Raw genomic sequence first — 10,141 nt, 5'->3', positions numbered from 1 at the left:
ATTTTTAAAAATGTTCCTGTTTTCAATATTTGTCCACAACTTCAAAATTGTTCCTTTTTTAAATTTGATTACATATTCAAAAAAATGCTAAAAAAGTTAAAACTCGTGTGTTCGTAAAAAACGTTCTTACATTTTAAAAATTATATTCAGAAATTACAAGAACAAATCGAAGAAAAGAAAAAACAACCGGATCTGGTGATGTGGCTAGTTCTATAGTATTCGCATTGCCATATCACCACAAGCATCAATCAGGCGTAGTGGTTATGTACCTTGCTCTACAAGTGCACGGTCGTGAGGTCGATTCCTCGGTGAAGCTTTGTGTTTTCTTTCACTTTTACACCGTTCGCTGCCTGTGTGGGCCGGCCCAGTCGGGGGGCGCCCTGTGCGAAGCCGTTGCCGCAGTAAGCTGCCTACGAGCCCGAGCGAGCTTTGGCATTGATCAGCGCCTTCCTCGATGGAACATTTCCACCATGCCAAAGGCAACTCCAACGCACGACCCCAAAAGGATGTCCGTTTTGTCGGGATTTTGTTCGTTTGAAGGTGCAATGAGACCATGTCTGTCCGGATTTGGGTTTGCGTCAGCCGGGCGCCCAATGTGCGGTCGCATCTTCTACCCCATCTTGTCCACTAGAGCCCAAGTATAAATGAAGCATAGCAAAAATTGTTTAAATCAAACATAATAACATGTTCAAAATAGTTTTCTATTACAATCCAACTAAAATTTTAAAAATATCAAATAGTCTTACAAAACCACTCAAAGTTTGTGCACACGGAAATAGATTAAGTCGATAGACCTACTGATTGCCAATGTGATCCCACATGTGTTCAAGCAAGTCATCTTCCAATTGCGTATGACTGTTCCGATCATGCAATTCACGATGAAATTGGACAAACTGTTCAAAGGTTGCAGGAGGTGGGTGCTCAGGCTCAACATTCTCACCCTGAAAATCAAATCCTTGGTTGTAGATGCCGCCATCAGGCTCACCTCAACGATCATGTTGTGCATGATCACACAAGCAGTCATCACTTCCCGAAGCTTCTGAGTGCTTCATGTCAATGTTGGGTTTCGAACAATACCCCATCGAGACTGAAGCACACCAAATGCACGCTCCACATCTTTCCTAGCATTCTCCTGCATTTGGGCAAACCTCTATCTCTTCTCTCCTTGCGGATTGGGTATGGTATTGACAAGAGTGGACCATTAGGGATCATAGTTTTAAATAGCTGGCTATAGCTCCGCTATAGCCCGCTATATAGTCTTTTCAACCGGGTGTCGCTAAATGGTTGCCTTCACAAATAGCCCGCTAGGCCCGCCGCTATTTTTCCATAGCCTGCTATTTAAAACATTGTTAGGGATAGATACCATCTGCTAGATAATATCCCTTGTTGTAATGGTGGCAATTGATCTCAAAGTTGACATTCGGGCAGTGGCCTTCTGCAAGCCTTGCAAACACTAGAGAATGATGAAGAACACTAATATCATTGTGAGAACCAACCATGCCGAAGAAAGAATGCCATATCCATAGATCTTGTGAAGCCACAACTTCAAGTATGACATCGACACCTTTCACATGTCCCTTGTATTGCCCCTGCCAAGCAAATGGACAGTTCTTCCACTTCCAATGCATACAATCGATACTATCAAGCATGCCCGGAAAGCCCCTCTCGGCGTTAATCGTCAACAACCTCTCTGTATCAGCGGCATTTGGTTCTATCAGGTATTCAGGACCGAACACTACGACCACGGCCTTGCAGAAACTATACATTGAGAGGAGACATGTGGACTCACTCATACGCAAATAGTCATCCACAAGATCACCGGGGATTCCATATGCAAGCATGCGAATAGCCGCAGTGCATTTTTGGTAAGAAGAGAAGCCAAGTTTGCCAAGGGCGTCCTCTTTGCATTCAAAGTATGGGTCATATGCAACCACTCCTTCCCGAATACGATTGAAGACATGCCTCCTCATTCAAAAGCGGTGACGAAATTGATGCGGTTTGTAGAGTGGGGTTCTCTCAAAGTAATCAGAATAGAGGAGGTGCTGCCCTTTCTCCCTATTGCATTTCAAGGCCGGGGCATGGCCGGGGATTGATCCCCTGAACCAAGGCTGCATCCTACTGATGTGGGCATGGACGACCAATAATGTCACCACTATGTCATCATCGTCCGAGGACGAATCATCAGATGAACAAATGAAGTTGTGAAAGAAGTACTCATCTCCGCTACCCATGGTACCTTGCGAGCAAAGGGTCGAACACCTTGCTGTCATGGTGGAGAAGCAACCGGAAAGGGCACGTCAAGGTCGTTGGTTCACATCAAGGTGGAAGACCGCGAGCGGAGGGCGTAGTGACGACAGGGGAGGAAGAAAAGGGGCTGCTCCACTGATGGGCAAAGTAAGGTGGATGACGGGTGTGGCGGCGGCGATGGCGAGGGGCCGAGGGCGGATCGACAAAAGGGGAGGAAGAAATAGGGTTGTGTCTCTGACGTGCGGGCCAGGGGAGGACAAGGGCGCGCGTCCCCCCGTCCGTGCGTTGTCCGTTTGGCCGAAAATGCGGCCCAAACTTGGGCCTGGAATGGGTCGAAAGCAGACCGAAAACGGACATTTGTCCGTTTGTACCCGCGCATTGGCCGCGGTTTGTGTCTGTTTACCCCCAAACGGACGCCGGCGGACGATTTAGGGTCGTGCGTTGGAGTTGCCCTAAGACATGTGAACCAATCGAGTAGAAATCATGCCCTAAGAGCATCTCCAACAGACGCGCAACCACGCGACACGCTAAAAGCAGTTTACAACACCGAAATAGCCACTTTTAGCGCGCCGGGGAGTGCTCGCTCCAGCGATGCTGTAAAAAATTACGCGCGAGCGCCGCTCCAGCAGACGCGCTAAACTACATAGCGCAATACACACATGTATGCAAAAAAGATAGATAAAACAATTAATACATAGATAGTTCATAGCATAGTTCAACTACTCGTCGTCGTCCTCCTCCTCCTTCGAATCGGTGATGCCCTCCTCCTCCTCCTCCGACGTCGTAATGAAGGCGTCAATATACCGATTATGGTTTTGATCCCAGGTCGACATATCTCCTAGCTCGATGTTAAAGAGCGCGTACGCCTGTCCTCGCGATAGGCGGCTCGCTCCGCCCTCTCCGCCCTCCTTTGCGCGTAGAATTCACGCTTGTTGACGACGTCCTACGGGTAGCGTTGGCGCCACAACGTCATGGCCTCCTCGTCCATCTCAGCAATGCCGAGGCAGCGCTCCCGCCTCCGGTTGTCGCGGCGGTCCTCGTCGGTGACAAGCCGCGGGGGAGGCGCGAGCTCCTGCGCCTGCTCCCGCGTCGCCATCTTGGGGAAATTCATCTCTCTACGAGGCCGCCGGAGGCGCCACGCCGCCGCGTCGTACGGGCGAGCGGCCTCGTGGGCGTTGTCGTGCCGAGGCCGAGGCGCATCTAGCCGGACCGGATCTCGGCGGAGAAGGCGCCGGAGGGGCGCGAGCGAACGCCGCAGTAGCCCAAAGCTCCCCGACGACGCGGCGGCGGCGAGGCGAGAAAGAGCTAGGAGAGAGCGGGAGAAGGGCGTGTGGCGGACGCTGGATTTATAAAGCGCGCCGGACGCCGCACGCTCCCGAGCGTTTTTTCGCGCGCGTGTGCGATCTTTTCCCACGCGCCTGAGTTTCCTGCGCCCGTTGGAGCGTGCGAAACCGCCCCTCACACGCTAAAACCCACTTTTATCCCGCGCGCGTTTTTTAAGGCCACTATTGGATATGCTTTAAAACATGTGAACCAATCGAGTAGAAATCACGTTCATGCTTAAGAACCACACACTGCGTGCCGTCAAGGGTGCAGCCATGTAATCGTGCATATAATATGCTGTTGCCTTTAATAATTATCACGAACTCTTAAACGTCGTCTCCTTTTTCTTTCTGGTCTCGGCAGTGGTGGATTAGCGAGCTGCTCGGCGCGTTAAGTTCGTGCTCGTTAAGCTCTTAAGGCTCGGCTCGTTAAACTAGGTAAGATTCGGCTCGGTTTGTTTGAAGCTCGTGAGCACTCATTAATGAATTCTGATCTGTTACAATCTACATAATGAGTGCGTAGATGTGATTTTTTTTAAAAGGATGATGACTACAAAAGGAAATGCACCCTCCTATCTAGATTAGATTGAATAGATAGGCTGAGGTGCTACATCAATTTTGTCATGTAAGATGAAATATGTGTTGTCTTTTTACTAACAAGCTTAGCGAGCTACTCATGAAACTCGTTAGCTAGTTTGTTAAGCTTAACAAGCTGAAATTGATGATTAACTTTGTTCATTAAAAAGCGAGCCACAAGCATAACTAGCCGAACTATCGAGCGCTCATTAAACTCGTGAGCTATGAGCTTTTGGTACAGCCCTAGAGGCGGGCTACTACTAAATGTCGATTCTACTTTGTTTGATGCTCCTTATTAGCTTCATAATAGTTGTACCAATATTTGACATAGCACAACACGAGGAAAAGGAAATCTCATCGAACTAGCTATAAAATACGTTCAGCTGACTTTCCGAGGCCAAAACTATCGTCAAGCGTCCAACTAATCATCTCACGATTTATGTGACGAAATTGCTAGCTGGGATGGGCTATTGATTGTTTGCAACATATTCTAACAGCTAGCACTACTTGCTCAGCTCAACATCAGTTCGAAATCAAATGCCAAAAATGCCAAATCGATCAGAAACCGCGCAGAAGATATTGAATAGATTATTGTTCTACCTTATATTGCAGCTCTATGCCAAAACTTTTTTTTTCCCTAGAACAATCCAGCTAGACGGCCATGGCGGTCGAGTCATTTTAGGTGCCTTAGTGGTGCTAGTTCTTCGTAATAGTAATGTACTTTACATGACCAGTCACTACATCTAGCTCACCTAAGAAGCCGTCATCGTCTACCTTCTTTCTCTAGCAAGAGCTACAGCTACTGCGTGCGCGCCTCGGGTTGTTGTCGAGGGATCGATGGGCGTGTGATCCTCCGATCTTCAGCTGACCTGTTGCTGGTTCCCGTAGACGGGGTATGCGCCATAGGCAGCGGCGTACATGCCCGGGTCAGGGAACGGTGCCGCGGGGTAGCCGTACCCGTTGTAGAAGGGCGAGGGCGCGTAGTACATCCCGTTGTTCCACTGGTTGCCGTTGTCACTCCTCAACTGCAAAGAAGAGATGCAGTAGCGTCAGGTTCCTGGGTTATGTTGGCTGCACAATTTTACTGTTGGGGAGGTATGACAAGAAGAGCATATGATGGTACCTGCTTGTTTGCTGGATTGCGACCCCATGAAAGGCGCACGGTCTGTTTCCCAATGGTGCTCCCGTTCAGCCCTTGCAATGCATCTTCTGCATTCTTTCTGAGAAAGGAAAAAAGGTTGACACCATTAATCGGTCGGATTTCATCAAGGTGACAGAGGCAATTTAACCAAACAAAAATTGTATGCGGGGAGGAACCGTAAAGTATAAAAGTGCACGGCTAATATCCATACCTCTGAAGAAACTGCACAAACCCGCACTGTTTCCCAACTGGAATCTTCACAGAGGAAATCTCGCCATACTGGGAGAAGGTTTGCTTAAGATCATCTTCACTAACATTTGGGTCAAGCCCACCGACAAATACCTAAGGACAATTAAACAACTGTGATAACAGAAAAGCTATAACAATGTATATTGCATAAGTTACAGCCAATGCATCTGTACTCACAGTTGTGTTTGTCAAATCTCCGTCTGATCGAGCAGATGAACCAGTAGATCCAGAAGTACCTACACCAACATTTTTTCAGGAAACAGAAACAGTCACAGCTATGCAAACAACATTAAATGGTTTCTGTAGAATTTTTTATCTATAGAAGAATAATGTTAATAGCAATTCACAAGTTCTCAGATTTTATTTGACTAATCAATAATATTCTCTAAAATATGAACTTATGTCGTTATCACCAATATAAACCCACTTTCCAAAAAGGTAGTGCGGAGAAACAGCAAGGCATGAATGCAGAGCAAAAACAGTTTTCTACTACATAGATAGTGTTAAGTGTGAACTATATTCTGAACGAATCTCCCTCCCAAACAAATGCTGAATGTAAACAAGTCCAGGTGTGTGATTAAGTACAAGTGAAACTTTCAAGTTAAAGTGGCAAAGAGATGCTAAAGAGCAGGGAACTAACTAAAAGTAGTCCCACCTGGAAACCAGAACTTCTATGAATTGTTAAAATCAAAATCATTGGAATCAGCGCTAGCTCGGATGGCTAGAGCTTATGGGTGTAAGCTAGCCCACCCGCATTCGATCCACAGGAAGGTCTCATTTCTACCTAAATAACGAACAGTTAAGGGGGAACTTCCCCCTTTAACCACGTTTTAAAATCATTGGAATCTCGCCCCATCAGTAATCCAACAGCCAGGCTCATATGTTTGCATATAGGTAGAGGGTTGTGTGGATTTAGTTTCAGACTATATCAAAAGAAAACGTAAATTAACAGGGAAAGAACACAACCAAATCAAGGAACCTCCATTCAGTTGGGCCAACAATTAATTCAGAGCACATAGGAACTGAGAAACTTGTTAACTAACCTGAAGATTTTCTGGGAGTTGCAGGGCCAATCCTCATGGGCCTAGTTGAGCAATACACTCCATTCATCTCAGTCATGGCGTTTGTCTTCTCACTATCATCTCCAAACCGCACAAAGCCATAGCCCTTGGATCTACCAGTGTTAGCATCAATAACAACTTTTGCACCTTTGACAGAGGAGTACCTGCTGGAGAAAGTCTCTAGCAATGCAGTATCATTGACATCAGAGGCAAGATCGCCTACAAATATGGAATGATCTGAAGCAATGTCCGAGCGCCTATCCCCCATGCTAAATGATGCCCAGTTTATCCTAAAAGGTTGGTCAGTATTTGGCATTATATGCCCAGCAAAACCATCAAGTACTTTTTCAGCTGCAGCATGACTGTAGAACTCTACAAATCCATATCCTTCTGATTGTCCGGTTTGCTTATTACGAATAACCTTGATTGCGACAACCTACATCATAATCATACATATTAGTACAAGTTTGAGTTTGGATAGTAAGAACTGTAAATTGCATAAGAAGACACATTGCAATGCAGTTTATGTTCCTCAACTGACTGGACAGTTCAAATTTTCAATTGTCAAGACACAGGCCGGCGAAACAGCCCAGTAAAACGTTCGGTTTAAGGCTGCTAAAAACGATGAGCTTTTTTGTCCTCATATAAACCCCATGTCTGATCAAGTCTTTCTCCATTGTTCAGGAGGTGACAATGCCGCGCCACGTTTTAGCTGCTACAAAATGATGAAGATGGAAGTGCAGCAAAGACAGACAGTACATGAAACTGGAGCCTATAAAGGAAATCATTTGTAAGCTCAGCTTGATGACATTTTACTATGTTAATGGACACAAAAAGGGAATAGCAAAAGGTGCTTCTTCCATTCAAGCGGAAACCCTCATTTCTTATAAAAATAGATGAATATTCAGAGCTCAGTTCTTCTGAAGTGTAAAGCCCTAACAGGTTTTGAACGTAGTTTGAGAAAATTAATGTAAATGTTCTCCTTTTCTGCCAAGAAGTAGATCGATAAGCACCTAATCAGCACATCCCAATCCCCAAAACTGCAAAACTAAAAACGGGCCAATGAGGGACGAAACAGATGTACGGCCATGGTGCGCCAGGAATCCTGCCGTTACGAGGTAGGCAACCTGGCACATCAGACCAAGCATATCCCCATGACCAGCACGGGAAGGGATAGGTGTATCTTGCGTTGCCTCAGCCAATCTAGGGGGACTGCGAGTTTCCAGTTTCAGGCCGCAGATCCACGCCTCCCGGGGTGCCCAGCGGTTGCTCGGCCATTTCCTCTTTCCGCACAGTGACCCAATCATTTGTACTGCTGCCCGCGCCTGCGTTCTGCGCTACCCACTGCAGGCCTGCAACTATAGCCTCTACCCAGTCTTTGTTAAGATCCGCCACTCTCTCTCTCTCCCCCGACCTCGCGCGACCCGAGAGACGAATCGTGCCTCTGAAACCTGTCGCCATTTTTCGTGGAATGGGGCGTGATTTAACCAAACATTTAGTGTATCTCGCGGGCTTGTCACATCCAAGAAAAGGGTTCCTAGTCAGTGGGGTATGCGAAAGGGAGACGGTGTGTCTCTTTTTGGCAGCTTTGGCTCGGGGGCGGCGTGGACGTGGGCGAGATCTGGGGTTGGGGGAGGAAGGAAGGGAGGCGGGCGTGCTCACCTCGCCGGTGTAGCCGAAGCAGGTGTGGAGGTAGTTCTCGTCCATCCAGTAATGGAGGTCGCCGACCCAGATGGTCTTGTTCTCCTCCTGGCCGGGCTGCGCGGCGGGGGCGGGCGAGCCCATGGCGACGTGCGCCGGGCGCGGCTGCAGCGGCGGGGGCGGCGGTGCGACGGCGTGGAACGGCACGAAGTGCGGCGCGAACTGGTGGGGCGGCGCCGGCGCCATCTGGTGCGGCACCACCATGGCCGCGGCGCCCGGCGGCGCGAACGGCATGGCCACCCAATGGGGCGGCGGCGCCAGCGCCGCCACCGCCGGGAGCGGCGCCGCCCCCACCTGCTGCTGCTTCTGCACGTCGCCCCCGCCGTTCGCCGCCGCTGCCACCGTCGCTGCCTGCATGGTCACCGCAAAACCAAACCTTTCCGCGCGCGTGCGTGCGTCCGACGGAGATAGTAATTTGGAGGCGAGGGGTCAGGGGAGGGAAGAGGTGGAGGAGGAGGGAGGAGGGAGGAGCAGTAGCAGCTCGCGGCAGGGGGAAGGGAGGTGGCTAAATAAAGCACGCGGCGGCGGAGGATATGGGGGCGCGCGGGCCGTCGGATGGCGCGCGTGGAGGCGCCCCTGGCCGTCCGTCCCCGTCCTTGACCGGATCCACGTCCGTGTCGGCCTGACCCAGCCCCCGCGGGTTACACGTAGAGTCGTTTCTGACTTTCAGGTTTAGGGCGCGGATGCGGATGCAACCTGCCCGTAAATAAATAAATGAACTGAAAAACACTGGCACGGTTAATTTAATTACCAATCATATGGTAAATAAGCGAAATTTCACTTTTATTTGCGTCCGCAGTAATCCTGGTCTGGTATTCTAGTGAACCAGAACCAATGTGGGGGATCCTGGCTGGTCAAACATTTGCATGGATCCTAAATATAGCTTTTGACTGGGAGGTTTAATTTCACGGTTCCTTTTCACGGCTGAGCTGCATGGTCGGTTACGTTGGTTGTGTCATGCTGGTAATTAGGTAGGCTGGTCTAACTCTGCGCTTGCTGCGGGGTTACTAAAATAGACAGTCTCTGGAACTAGTTACTCCACATAATTTAGCCTTCTCCGGTGATCAGTTTAACCTCCATTTTGTGCTCTCACAACTAACCTGAGTACGCACGCACGCACGCACGCACTTGGCCGCAGAATCTAACCTTGGTCACATGCATGTTGTGTCCTCCGTGGATTCTTCTCCTCTTCTGTGTCCTCCATAGATGGCGTTTTAGAACTAACACGGTCTACAGATAATTGAAGTTTTATCCTAAGTCAAGTTTGTTAAAGTTTGACAAAAATTATAGAAAATCTGCAAAGACCTACAATATCAAGTATATATGATATCCAAATGTATCCTAATGAAGCAATTTTGGTATTGTATGTGTTGATATATTTTCATATAAACTTGGTCAATTTAATGAAGTTTGAATTAGAACAAATCAGATCGAACTTCAGTTATTTTGAAAACGGAGGTAGTACTGACAAGATTGATGTTTTTTAGGGCAAAGCAACTGCTTTATAACTTAACGGTGCTCGGGTAAATCACCCAGAACACAATCAGCGCGCCACATAGGCTGGTACATCAGACTCCATTGTACAAGTTTATTTGGTTCACAGGAACGACACAACTTGGCCAGCTCGTGAGCGACAGAGTTGGCAGTGCGCCTACACACAGAAATTACAAATTTGGAGAACCACATCTTCAGCTGATACTTAGTGTCCTCGATAACTGCTGCGTATGCCGACGAGTTCGCCTTGTGCACATCCAGGGCTTCCAGTAGTAGCTGAGAATCAGTCTCAAAGTTCACCCGAGTCACGCCCATGTCCGCCGCCATCGCAACAGCTTATGTCATAGCAA

The 10,141-nt window shown here is 48.3% G+C and overlaps 1 protein-coding gene across 1 annotated transcript; it reads right to left on the bottom strand.

The window, feature by feature from the left end:
- Positions 1-4,722: 4,722 nt before the first annotated feature.
- Positions 4,723-8,787, bottom strand: LOC123112245 (polyadenylate-binding protein RBP47). The gene is made up of 6 exons (XM_044533191.1): positions 8,259-8,787; positions 6,579-7,032; positions 5,713-5,771; positions 5,498-5,628; positions 5,269-5,365; positions 4,723-5,170 (listed from the first exon to the last, which is right to left on the bottom strand). Exons 1-6 carry the CDS (start codon positions 8,652-8,654, stop codon positions 5,006-5,008), a joined length of 1,302 nt encoding a protein of 433 aa, XP_044389126.1. The 5' UTR covers positions 8,655-8,787; the 3' UTR covers positions 4,723-5,005.
- Positions 8,788-10,141: the final 1,354 nt, after the last annotated feature.

Source organism: Triticum aestivum, chromosome 5B (assembly GCF_018294505.1).
Source record: "Triticum aestivum cultivar Chinese Spring chromosome 5B, IWGSC CS RefSeq v2.1, whole genome shotgun sequence".
Taxonomy (NCBI): domain Eukaryota; kingdom Viridiplantae; phylum Streptophyta; class Magnoliopsida; order Poales; family Poaceae; genus Triticum; species Triticum aestivum.
This window is presented reverse-complemented; position numbering and strand designations above follow the sequence as displayed.

Bases quoted from the DNA above. Each gene is read 5' to 3' on its own strand.
- LOC123112245 (XM_044533191.1), bottom strand. From the start codon at position 8,654: ATGCAGGCAGCGACGGTGGCAGCGGCGGCGAACGGCGGGGGCGACGTG. The intron at 5,629-5,712 runs GTGAGTACAGAT...AATTGTCCTTAG, and splicing joins GAGATTTGACAAACACAACT to GTATTTGTCGGTGGGCTTGA. The intron at 5,366-5,497 runs GTATGGATATTA...TTCCTTTCTCAG, and splicing joins TTTGTGCAGTTTCTTCAGAG to AAAGAATGCAGAAGATGCAT.